Source organism: Pongo pygmaeus, chromosome 6 (genome assembly GCF_028885625.2).
Source record: "Pongo pygmaeus isolate AG05252 chromosome 6, NHGRI_mPonPyg2-v2.0_pri, whole genome shotgun sequence".
NCBI classification, from domain to species: domain Eukaryota; kingdom Metazoa; phylum Chordata; class Mammalia; order Primates; family Hominidae; genus Pongo; species Pongo pygmaeus.
The window spans coordinates 126,448,686-126,463,243 of NC_072379.2; the positions used below are offsets into that span (position 1 = coordinate 126,448,686).

General features: G+C 41.1%; 1 protein-coding gene across 1 annotated transcript; it reads left to right on the forward strand.

Annotated features, from left to right (window-relative positions):
* Window positions 1–5,156: 5,156 nt before the first annotated feature.
* Window positions 5,157–13,218, forward strand: LOC129041588 (uncharacterized; the record flags this gene model as incomplete). Its single annotated transcript, XM_054497076.1, has 5 exons — window positions 5,157–5,178; window positions 10,368–10,589; window positions 11,080–11,172; window positions 11,255–11,910; window positions 12,454–13,218. Coding segments are annotated over exons 1-5 (1,758 nt in total), but the record flags the coding sequence as incomplete, so codon positions are not given.
* Between the last annotated feature and the right edge of the window lie 1,340 nt (window positions 13,219–14,558).

Here is a 14,558-nt window from a genome sequence, read left to right on the forward strand (position 1 = left end):
GCATTTTCCTTCTATTAAACACTCAGCAGAAAATTCATGATTATCAACCCAGAAGTGTCCAATTTACATAATTGGAGAACCTCTACTTCTACCAAAAATACCTTACTGCTTATAATCATGGAGTTAGTACAAATATGCATAATATGTAAGAATCTGTTTTGCTATGACTCATTTATACAGAGTACATCATTTGCCTAAAATATGATTTCATTAAGAGAATACAATTATTTGTATAATCAAAAGTCACTGATGAAAGTTAATCAGCTGGCTTTTTGCAGTCTTCATATAGGTAATACATGACTAGGTCAGGATTTGAAACATTTGTGGTTATTTTATCTAGTTCTTACATATACTGATAGTTTAATTTGCTACAAAACTAAATTTGCAGTTGAGCAAGAAATCTGGAAGTAAGATTAGGTTAGGAGCTAGAAAAAAAACTTTCAAGGTTAAATTAGATAATTCAGTTGACTAACATTATCAATAATAATATACTGAAGAGTCCATAGGGATAGTCCATGAAGGCTTAAGTTTCTGCCATATACACAGTCACATGCTAAGGAGATGAATTCCTGTATACTTGCCAGGGCTCATCCAGAATCATTTGCAGGTAAAATGATTCCTTCTACCTAACAGTAGTTGATTAGACCAGTTATCATTTAATCAGTCACAGGCAATCATACAGTCTGACATGTGGTAGGTACTCAATGAAAAAAAAATATATATATATATATATTTATATATACTCTAGAGACAGGAACTTGCTCTGCCACCCAGAGGCTAGAGTGCAGTGGCACAATCATGGCAGCCTTGACTTCCTATATTCAAGCAATCCTCCCACCTCAGCCTCCTGAGTACCTGGGACTACAGGCGTGCTCCACCACACCTACTAATTTCTTTTTTCTTTTGTAGGGACAGGTCTCATTATGTTGCCCAGACTGATCAAGCAGTCCTCCCGCCTTGGCCTCCCAAAGTGCTGGGATTACAGGTGTGAGCCACTGTGCCCAGCCTCAGTGAACATTTTTGAATGAAGGCACAAATGGACAGAAGTGGAAGTAAACTCAGAAATGGCATAATAGGGACTAAGGAGAAAAATAACTCACTCATTGACTCATTTAATAAATATTGACTGATTTCCATAGATTAGGCACTATGTGTCAGATATTGTTCTAGGGTATGTATGGGTAAACAAAACCAGACATGGTTAAACTGGCCCTCAAGGAGTTTACAGTCTAATTGAAGAGACAGATATTAATCCAAAATCACCAAATATAATATGCATAATATGATCAGTGGTGTGCTAAGAGATATGGTGCTAGAAGAGGGTATAACAGAGAGATTTGACCCTGCCAGGGAGGTCAGGGAAGGCTTGCTTAAGGAAATAAGGAATTGCCCAATTAAAGTGTAGTAGAAAGAATGTTTTAGGCAGAGGGTCTGGCAAGTTCAAAAGTCTTCATGAAAGAATGAAAGTTAGTGTGACTGCTGCACAGTGTGCATGGTATGGGATGAGATCAAGAAGACCCTTATAGGCCATGTACAGAGGTCATTTATCTTAACAGCAAAGTAAAAACATCAGAGTATGTAGCAAATGCATAGATTTGTTCACTAAACTCAAATGTGCACACAAAATGTGGAGTTGTTATGTGTGTGTGCACTTTTTGATTGAGATATCATTGACATATAATAAAAGTTGCCCTTTTAAAATGAACAACTCAGTGGGGTTTAGTACACTTATAGAGCTGTGCAACCATCACCCCTATCTGATTTCAGAACCTTTTAATTACCCCAAAAGGAAATCCTGTACTCATTAGCAGTTGCTTTCTATTACCCTCTTCCTCCAGTCTCTAGCAAACATTAATCTGATTTCTAGCTCTATGAGTTCACCTATTCTGGACATTTCATATAAATGGGATCATAGAATATGTGGCCTTTTGTGTCTGGCTTCTTTCACTTAGCCTAATGCCTTCAAGGTTCACCGATGTTGTAGCATGCATCACTACTTCATTTCTTTTGAATGCCAAATAATACTGTATGGTACTAACACATCACTTTTTTTAATCTCTTCATCCATTGATGAACATTTGGGTTGTTTCCACTTTTTGGCTATTATGAATAATGTTGGCATGAACATTGTGTGTCAGTTTTTACATGGATGTATATATTAATTTCTCTTGGGTGTATACCTAGGAGTGGAATTTCTGGGTCATGTGGATCTTTTGCTAGTGTTCACTATTAACATCTATGTTAGATGAATTTCTGGCCTGTTTTTCACTCTGCTTAGAGCCCATTACTGCCCCATGGTCCAGGCTCAGCCTCTCCTGGGATCATGCTGGCACCTGTGTGTTTGCCACATACACTATCTAGCTCCTGGCTCAGACCATCCATAGCAGCCCTGACAGCTCTAAACTCAGCATCCAGGCCACACAGGAACTGAGAGAGAATCAGGAATGCAAACTAAACCTCTCTCTTACAGAACACACCACATAACCCTTTTAACTATGGTATGCACTCCCTCAAGTGGGTGCAGGACTGCCCTGCACTACGGTTTCCTCCCGGGATCCCGAACAGTGAGTGGAAGGATAATTCATCCAATTGTGATGCTTTCCTCAATTTATCTAATATATTTTTCCACAATTGGTGAGGTTAGGAGAAGGCCAGCATATCTCTTCTCCATTTAGAGTTTCAAGGGCTCGGAACAAAGATGAGAATTTGTTCAACAATCTTCCCACCCTCATTTCTGTCTCCTCCCTTCTAGTCCACCAAAATTGGTATAATTTTTTTTATGTCTCAATGATTCTCACTAGGGAGTGTTTTGGAACTCTGTGGAGGTATTATTAGTTGGCACAATGATTGGGAAGTGTGACTAACACTTAGTTGAACAGGTTCAGGGATACCAGATGTCTCGCGGTGTTTAGTACCATCCCTTGCAGCATTGTGTCTTATGCTTTTTTAGCAACAGTTTTATCAACATACATTTCACATACCAGGCAATTCATCTATTTAAAGTATTATTCAATGGTTTTTAGTGTATTCACAGAGTTACACAACCATCGCCAGAATCTTAGAACATTCATCACCCCCAAATGAATCCTGTACCTATTAGCAATCACTCCCTATTTCCCCTGAACTCTCTATCCCTAGGCAACCAAAAATCTACTTTCTGCCTTTATGATCTATGTTGCATATTGCATATAAATGGAATCACACAATATGTGACCTTTCATGTCTTACTTCTTTTACTTAGCATGTTTTCAAGGTTCATCCACGTTGTGTTTCATTCATTTTTATGGCTGGATGATATACATAAAAATATTGATAAAATACATCAATATTGTATTGATATACCACATTTTATTTATCCATTCATCCCTTGGTAAATTTGGGTTGTTTTCACTTTTGGCTATTGTGAACAATGCTGTTATGAACATTCAAGTACAAGTGTTTGAGGGGACATTTCTTGGGTATATTCCTAGGTGCATAATCCTGGGTTATATGGTAACTCTATGCTTAACCTTTTGAGGAAAAGCCAGACTGTTTTTCAAAGTAGCTGCACCATTTTACAATCTTGCCAGCAGCATATGAGGGTTCCAATTTCTCCACATCTTTGTCAATACTTGTTGTTGTCTGTCTTTTCTATTATAGCCATCCTACTTGGTGTGAAGTAGTATCTCATTGTGATTTTTTTTCATTGTGATTTGATTTGCATTTCCCTGGCGGCTAATTATGTTGAGCGTCTTTTCATGTGTTTATTGGCCATTTGTATACTTTCTCTAAAGAAATATCATGGCTGACTTTTGAATATCTCACTAGACTTTCATAGAGGTGAAAACATTGCTTATCATTTTCTGAGCCTAGAATCTAACTCCAGTTTACATGGAATCATGAAGTATTTTTGCATGGTTTTAATATGCAGTGAATTCAAGGAATGCAACCACCATCTAAATTGTGTGTCAATTATACCTTGTTTTATTTGGAAGCTTAGCAAGATTTGTTCATTATTTCAGAATACCTCATCACCAGTGGCAGTGCCCTCATGGTATTTGAATTGCTGATGCAACATGCTTTTTTTTATCAGTCTGCATTTGTTGCTGTGAGATGCAAATATGTATCAGATGGAATTTGAGACTACTTTTAATAGACTTAGAAACCCAAAACTATAATTGAATGTTAACAATAAGGGTTGTTTAAAAATATTTTATATGATTTCCAACTTAGATATTTTAATGTTGTATAAAATGTTACCTATGTTGTGAAAGTTACTTAATTACTAAAATTAAGTAATTTTTAATGGTCTGTTGGTTTTCAATCTTTTTTGACTCTGTTCCCAGAAGCCTGTCAAGCAACCCTTTTGGAAGCCTCTTCTGATGTTATTTTCTTTTTCAATCTGCCTTCTTCCTCTTTGCCTATCTAAGGATATAGTATCCAAAGTCTTTTTAAATACCAAAAATGGAATGCAGTAGGATTTTAAGACAGGAGATATGTTTTCTGTGTGTGTGATACAATCTGTCCAATGTCATAATAAAGAGACTCATTTTACATTGTACTAACAAACAAGACCAAACTCATTTGTACAAATACCATACTTCCTCATTTTCTCCTTTTCAACTGTCTGTAATTTGTCTCAGCTGTTATCCACACTTCATCCTTTATGGTTATTTCCCCTCTTTCTCTTATCACATACAAATAAGTCTGATCTTTTATTACATATCCTAATTCTAGTTTACATTTTCATTTCCATTGTACTTCTGCTCTTTCATTTTCTTGTATTTCTTATACAGAAGTTTCTTACTTCTCTTAAATTCAAACTTCTTCATTATAAGAGAGAAGCATCTAACTGCTTCATTATATCTTCTAGTCTAGACATGCCCAGGCATTTACACATTGAAAGACTTATTATTTTATAACAAATTGCTTTCCCTCTATGTCTCTTTTGTATTAGGCTTAGGTTATTATATTGACTTTTGAAAATTATATGTAGAGATAATTTCTGTTACCTATGACTTTCATTTCAGAATCAGAAAGGAGGTATTATAAAACATTAGTTATGAAAATGGGACTCTGGGTTAAAAATCACTGGTCACATTGTATCTTTATCCAAGCCAGTGCTGCAAGCTTCATGGGCTGGCTGTCACACAAGAAAAGGACATTTTCTCTGCACTATGGCAGGCACAATGATCTCAGGTGAGTAGGCTTGGCTCTTGATATGCTAAAGGAATTTAGGTAATAAACTGTAGCCCAAGCCTAGTTTCATGATGAAAGAAGTCAAGTAACTATTCTCTCATTCCCACTGCAGTGAGTCTCAAGGCTAAGCTTCAGAGGGGGAAGACAATAAAACTCATGATTTAAGGGACAGATTCAAATGTATTATTTTAATGATTGCTAGCTATAAATGTTTTAAGCAGGGTGGGAAGCAACGATAATCTCCAGCTGCTGTGAAGGAATGATGTTAAGAATCCAGCTCCTTTATATCCTAACTTTATATATTGATTATCTTCAAGTAACATAGTTGCTCAGCTGTGGTCTGGGGCTCTGCACATCTCACTAATAAAGGGAGAGACTCGAACGGGAGGAGTCTAGTTGCTGCTGCATGAACTGGAAAATACGGAGGCTTTATGCATCTCGCCTTCTCTCCCTGAATCTTCCCATTGTGTTTGTTTTAATATATGATTCAATAAAGTTGAATTAAATCCAATATCAAGACATCTCCTATAATTATTACCTGGTTTCATAGCAAGAAGAGTCACATTGGTCCCTGTAAATGGTTTAATGAAGATTGTATTATTGATCCAGCCACCAACATGGCTATGACTTTCCAGACTAGAGGGAAATAGGGTCATCAACTACTTTGAATCATTTTGGGGAGAAAGTGTGTATAAACTGTAGATATGGAATAACTAAGTTCAAATGACCAGCAAGAAAAATTTCTGAGAAGGATCATAGAATCTTTTCATGGGAAATATTCAATATATTTATGTGTATTGGAAATAGAGAGGACAGGAGTACTGGATTTCTTTGTCCCTTTCAGACAGAGGGTTCTGTGATTCTTTAAGAACTGTAACTAAAATAGAAAGATTTAGGGTTCTTTGAGTCATCTACTGGCGGATTATATTATTGAAATTGCTGGTTTATTCTGTATACCTTAGTGACACATGGTTCCTGTTTCTTTTCTCTTGTTTGAATCAGTCACTTCCTAATAAAATGGAGAATCTTTATGAAATATGACTTCTTATCTTACAGATTCAGCAATACTTCTGCCTACTGTATTAGTTTTCTGGGGCTGCAATACAACACACCAAACAGATTGAGTGGCTTAAACAACAGAAATGTATTGTCTCATAGTTTTGGACACTAGGGGCCTCAGCATGGCCATACTCCCTCTGAAGGCACTAGGGAAGCATCTGTTCCAGGCCTCTCTCCTAGCTTCTGGTAGTTCCTTTGCTGTGGAAGCAGAACTCCAATCTTCCCATGGTATTTCCCCTGTTTGTATGTATCTCTGTGTCCAAATTTCCCAGTTTTATAAGGACACCAGTCATATTAAATTCGGGACACACCCTACTCCAGTATAACCTCATCTTAAGCAATTACTCTGCGATGACCCTATCTCCAGATAATGTTACATTCTCAGATACTGTGGGTTCACAACGCAACATATAAATTTCTTGGGGGCGGAAACACAATCCAACCCAAAACACCTTTTTGCTAAAAACAGTAATGCCTTGTCTGAGAAAGTATGGCTATACAAAAGGAAGTAAAATAGTGGTTTTGAATAGTGGTATAGCAACCACAACTTCTAGTTTCAATTTCTAGTCCTCCTGCTTATTTTTCTTCTTGATACTGAAGTAGAAAAACACCAGAAGTCTGGCACAATTATGTGTCTATAAGTTACTCTGGCTTGTTTTTGTGTGAGAGGTAACATAATACCAATAGAGCTACAACTACTTGTCATAGAAGAATATGCAAAATTACCAGCCAAACTTCAAAGATTCTTTTAGATTTGTGCATATGAACACTGCTGATACACACCTCACCTTCTAGCCGCCATTTTCCTCAAGGTTAAGAATCTTCAAAGCAAAGCTCAGCCCAAGCAAAGTTGTCAGGCAAAGGAGAATTCCCTTTTTGCCTATCCCCTTTCCCTCCACTCTTGCGTCTCCTCTCCTTGCACAGCATGCCTGGGGCACTTCACTGTGTCTCATTTGCCTTTCCCAGCCAGGATCCTCTGAGGTCCTCTAGCTATTCCGCCTCAGCCTTGCAATTTGGCCCAGCCTGCCTCTACCACTCAGGATTTGTTATCATGAGTTTACTTGCAGAAATCTGACAGCCCTGGATTTCCTCAGGATCAGACTAAGATGCCTTCTTTGATCACAATTAGCAAAATCATGAATTGATCCATACGAATGTGGTAGTGGAAAACAGATAAAGGAGTTACCCAGGATCCTTCCATACCTTCTAGGTAAATCTATGTGTCAAAAAAAAAGAACTTCTGGAGACAATGGGGATGGCCCTGTTATATAATTCAGCATAGTGGCTTTAGTTGGGAATCTCAGGCAAGGTCAGCTACATAATGTGCAAGGTCTAGTGCAAAATGAAAATGCAGGGTCCCATGGTCAGCATCCCAACCCCGGGGCAACAGGCAACCCCAAAGGACTGTCACTTTCATGTCAATATATACTCAGTGCCTGTATCGGGTGTGTTCAAGAGGCTTCCACCAAGTCACCTGTGAAATGGGTTGTGGCATTTCACAATGTGAAATGGTGTCAAGCTTGTGATGGAGACATCTGCCACCTTGTCCTGCCCTGAGATACCACAGGGCATGCACCAGATTCTGGCCCTCCTTGCACCTGCACCCGGGACCTGGTTCCTGGCCCAGGCAAAGGGTGGCACTGGTCATAGGTGAGACTAGGAAGGAGATAGCAGGGCAGGACTAGGGCACCAGGGGCTGGAGAGCAGGCAGCCAGAGAACCTGTCCAGGGGAGGTAGGGAGGCAGCACTTTGTGTAAGTCTAGGCCCCATGTCTCCAGCAAATGCTCCGTTGTCCTATCAGACGTCACTTGCAAAACACAAAATCAAATATAAAATTATTGAAGTTTTAAGACAGCAGCCACAGAGCATTAAACCCCAGGTGCAGGGACTCCACAGAAAAGGGAACAATGTTTTCATACAAGTAGACCTTTGTGGTATTTCTTCAATCATGTGTCATCATAAGAGACACCAAAACATCCTGCAAAGAGTATAGGATTTGGAGTGAGAAGATCCAGATTTGTGTCCTGAGTTTCAGACTTACTTTATCATTAAAGAAATGATATTATCATTAAACTGTACAAAACCATGCGTTTTCCATCTTATGATGGTCTCATATTAGGTGGTATCCTCTAACAGCTAAACAGAATAAGGTTAGTGTCACAGATACCATGAGCTAGCTACCAAAATCCATTCATCTCATCTTTGGGTACAAGATAGACTAGATTTGCCAGACTTTCTTACAGATAGGTGGAGTCCTATGACTGACTTCTCTCCAATGGAATGTGACCGGAAATGACATATGCTACGTCCAAGCCAGGCCCAGAAAAATCTCCCACAGCTGCTTCTCGGTGCCTTTCTTAGATTGGTTGTAGGTGATAACAGGGCCCTAGAAAGAGGAATTCTTAACTGGGGCACATGGAACCCCAGAAATTCTCTAGATAGAATTCAGGGACTCTATGATTTAGATGAGAAAAATCTTTACTTTTTTTTTCACTGATCTCTATTTGGGATGTAGCATTTCTTTTCACTATTAATATAAGCAACAAAGCACAGTGTGATGAGCAGTAACTGATTCTTTAACCAATAAAAATCACCAGTGCTGTCATATTTTATTACAGTTGCTGCAGACATCTCAAAATACAATGTATTCTCATCACTACTGTGATATTAGAGTAATAATTAGATCCACTGCTAATTATTATTTAAGCATGAAATAAAAGCACATATACTATATGTGACAAATTAGATCTTTTAATATTTTTAAAACTATATTTCAACATAGTTTTCATTATGTCATCTTAATATTTAATTTTATGCATTTGTAAACATTATTCCAAGAAGGAAATCTTGAGGCTTGACCAGACCGCCTAACATGGCCCATGACACAAAGAGTTTAGAAACCCTGATAGGATTATGCTAAAGAGAAAAAAATCTACACAGGAAAAAAAAAAGGTTATTTACTATGTGATTCCATCTAAATGACACTGTGGAAAAGGCAAACTTATCAGGACAGAAATTGGTGAGGAAGGAAGGAGACTGTCTACAAAGAGGCACAAGAGTACTTTTTGAAGCAATGGAAATATTCTATATCTTGAATGTGATGGTGGTTACACAGCTGTAGACATTTGTCAGAATTCATTGAACTGTACACCTAAAAAGACAGAATTTTAATATATCTAAATTATACCTAAATTTTGTAAATTTAACTTTTAAAAAACAGCCCTGCTAGGAGATAGCAGGGTCGCAAGATTAAAGGAGCTGGCATGTTGTCTTCAAGGGGAGCCACCCACTAACCTGAACAACTGCCCAGGGCTGTCATGTGAGAGAGAAATCAACTTCTATTGTGCTGAGTTTGTGTACTTGAGTTTATTTGCTACCAAATAAACTTAGACTACCCTTACACATTTAGGAAGAGTATTTTGTATAGCATAATACAAATGTTGGAATGAGAATATAACGCTCCTGATGCTGTTAGTCAAGAGGTTTGCATAATTTGGACAACCACTTAACTTCTCTGAACTTCAATTTCCCCATCCATGGAATGAATGGAGTTGATAGTAACCACCCACCCCCACCCCCCACCACACCCCCTTGCAGTATGTTGTAAAGATGAGAGACTGCATAAATCTTAGCCTAGAGCACCCAACAAATGAAAAGCTGTTATTCAAGTAGCCACCTATTCTGATTATATTTGGAGCATTACCTAATGTATTGGTAGTCCCAGCCCTATAAAATCTAATACTACACTTTCTTTAGCAAAACTATTTCTCGAGGTTTCATCCTCTTTTTTTAGCAAGTGATTTTCATATCTCAGAGTTAGTTGAGATGTTCAAGACCATCTGATCCAACCCTTTCATTTTCTATTTCTGCTTAGGGTAACAAAATGAAAGCAAGCACATGGCCTTCTTCTGAGTGACAGAACTGGCAGCTCAGAGCCACTGCTGAAAAAGAAGATCCAGAAAATCCCCACATTTTGAGTCACAGCTGCAGCTGCTGAGGGCCAAGATACCATCCCACAGGGCTCCACCATTCTGGAAGAACTAAGGAGGAAAGACCTGGGAGAGGAGAGGTCACAATTTGGGAGGCTACACTTTTATTGAAATGAGGCTATTCTCTTCCTTTGCCTCTAGGAAGCCGAAGAAAGCTCATCAGAGAGATTGAGGATTCCCAAACTCCCCCGACCTCAACTAAGCTAGGGACTAGAGCTAGCGTCTTATCTAAGAGTGGATCAAGAACTGGATTAGCAAAGGGCCTGATGCTGCTTCACAGACTGATGATAGATCTTAGAGGTTTGCCTGTGAGGGGCAACCTGCATTTCCACTATCGGCAGCAACAAGGATTCTTGAATGCCTGTGGGCCAAGATGACACCGCTAAAGGAGCCTGATCCTTAGCGACCTACTCCACTGAACAATGGCCAAAGAGACAATGGAACCCCAACATCAAGAGGCAAGTGGCGGGAACCAAATGGGACAGGGACTGCAGACATGATAGCTGTGGAGTCCAAGCCAGATCCCCAATGCCAGGGACTATGCAAAGACGAGGTCCCTATTAGCACCCTTACAGGAACCAACAAACGCACCTCAGAGAATCCGTATGCGCTTGCTACCAAAAATGCAAATGTGTTAAGCACCAATCAGTGTTAGAGAATCAGTAACTCAGTCACAACAAATGGAGTGGAAACTACTACCTCACCATAAGTCATTCTGTAAGAAGACCTCTGCTTCTACCTTTCCCACTCACTTCCCACCCCAGCACCAGAGGGGAAGCAGTGAGAAAGGAGGGATGAAGAGAGGTGTCTCACATACTATCCACTTGGTGTGCTCTCTCCACACTCCTGCCAGCCATGCCCAAACCACCACTCCAGCTTCTGCCACCACCACAACTGCCACCACCACCACCATTACCACTACCATCACCACCACCACCATCACTGCACTATTGCCACTATCACTACCATCACTACCACCATTATTACCACCACTATCACCACCACCACCAGCACCACTACACCATTGTCACCATCACTACCATCACCACCACCACCACCACCACTACTATCATCACCACCATCACCACCACCACCACCACTACTATCATCACCACCATCACCACCACCACCACCACTACTATCATCACCACCATCACCACCACCACCACCACCACTATTATCACCACCATCACCACCACCACTACTATCATCACCACCATCACTACCACCACTACTATCATCACCACCATCACTACCACCACTACTATCATCACCACCATCACCACCACCACCACCACCACTACTATCATCACCACCATCACCACCACCACCACCACCACTACTATCATCACCACCATCACCACCACCACCACCACTACTATCATCACCACCATCACCACCACCACCACCACTACTATCATCACCACCATCACCACCACCACCACCACCACTATCATCACCACCATCACCACCACCACTACTATCATCACCACCATCACTACCACCACTACTATCATCACCACCATCACTACCACCACTACTATCATCACCACCATCACCACCACCACCACCACCACTACTATCATCACCACCATCACCACCACCACCACCACCACTACTATCATCACCACCATCACCACCACCACCACCACCACTACTATCATCACCACCATCACCACCACCACCACCACTACTACTATCATCACCACCATCACCACCACCACTACTATCATCACCACCATCACCACCACCACCACCACTACTACTATCATCACCACCATCACCACCACCACCACCACCACTATCATCACCACCATCACCACCACCACTACTATCATCACCACCATCACCACCACCACCACCACCACTACTATCATCACCACCATCACTACCACTACTATCATCACCACCATCACCACCACCACCACCACCACTACTATCATCACCACCATCACCACCACCACCACCACTACTACTATCATCACCACCATCACCACCACCACCACCACCACTATCATCACCACCATCACCACCACCACTACTATCATCACCACCATCACCACCACCACCACCACCACTACTATCATCACCACCATCACCACCACTACTATCATCACCACCATCACCACCACCACCACCACTACTACTATCATCACCACCATCACCACCACCACCACCACCACTACTATCATCACCACCATCACCACCACTACTATCATCACCACCATCACCACCACCACCACCACCACTACTATCATCACCACCATCACCACCACCACCACCACCACTACTATCACCACCATCACCACCACCACCACCACTACTATCATCACCACCATCACCACCACCACCACCACTATCATCACCACCATCACTACCACCACTACTATCATCACCACCATCACCACCACCACCACCACCACTACTATCATCACCACCATCACCACCACCACCACCACCACTACTATCATCACCACCATCACCACCACCACTACTATCATCACCACCATCACCACCACCACCACCACTACTATCATCACCACCATCACCACCACCACCACCACCACTACTATCATCACCACCATCACCACCACCACCACCACTACTATCATCACCACCATCACCACCACCACCACCACCACTACTATCATCACCACCATCACCACCACCACCACCACCACTATCATCACCACCATCACCACCACCACTACTATCATCACCACCACCACCACCACCACCACTACTATCATCACCACCATCACCACCACCACCACCACCACTATCATCACCACCATCACTACCACCACTACTATTATCACCACCATCACCACCACCACCACCACCACTATCATCACCACCATCACCACCACCACCACCACCACTACTATCATCACCACCATCACCACCACCACCACCACCACTACTATCATCACCACCATCACCACCACCACCACCACCACTACTATCATCACCACCATCACCACCACCACCACCACCACTACTATCATCACCACCATCACCACCACCACCACCACTACTACTATCATCACCACCATCACCACCACCACTACTATCATCACCACCATCACCACCACCACCACACCATTGCCACCTTTACTACTAGCATCACCACCACCACCACAACACTACCACTACTACCGTACCACAACCACCACTGTCCCCACCATCACTATCAGTACCAAGCAGCCTAGAGCCAGAGGGCTTACTGGTATATGTGAGGGGGTGGATAGAGATTTGGGCCTAGCATGAGTTTAATACTTAAAAACAAATACTACTGAATCTTAAAACATGTTTAATAAACCGTCTTAACAAATGTGTGTCTTCAAAGTTGTGGAAGTGCACTACTATGCCTCAGAGGAGCCCATTACCCAAAGACAGAGCATCACTTGAAAAAATAAAACCATTTCATGTTTATACCCACAATGAATTGGGACTTTCTGATAGAATGAATAATAAATTCAATAAGATGACATTCGCTGAGCACCAAGTATATCTCAAGCAATTTAAGGCTGGCATTCGTTTAAACATGATCTCTTTCATACCTAGGAGAACCTCCTTGTTGTAATAGCTTCCAAGCCAAGGTAAGCCAAGGAATTCTTCCCAATTCTAATGATAAAATAATTGGTTTGCCAATGGACTATGTGTAAATGTGTCTTAACAAGCACAGTTACTGGTCAGGCAATCATTAATGCCTCATAAATTAAGAGCAGGAGGCAGGAACAAGCAGTCCAGTTGATCTCAGAGCTTTGCCAGGGAACTACTCACCAGGGCATTACCTTGTTGGTTAATGAATGCCCACACAGCAGAAAACGTGGGATGCGAACATTGCTTCTTGCCACTAATGCATTTAATTAGTGGATGATCAGTATTCATTTGCAGAAAATAAGCACATCTGTTCTGAGACATATATTAGTAACAAAAGCAAAGTCACAACCAGATGCTTCCCTCTGGGTTTTGATGGTGGTAGTGGTGGTGCTTTGGTTTGCTTTTTGCTCTTATATAGACAAAAGTTCACCGTGAAATGACTCACCAAAACAGAAACTGAAAAACAAAAGTTAAGGACAAATTCATCATAATCCTTCATCAACCCCAGTAAGAGGAAAAAGGCCAAAATTGCATGCTTTGCCATTGTTATGGGTTGAACTGTGTCTCCCCAGATTCATATGTTGAAATCTTAACTCCCAGTACTTAAGAATGTGCTTGTATTTGGAGATAGAGTCTTTAAAAAGGTAATTAAGGTAAAATGAGGTCATTAATGTGGGCCCTAATCCCAAAAGACTGCCGTCCTTATAAGAAATGAAAATTTGGACA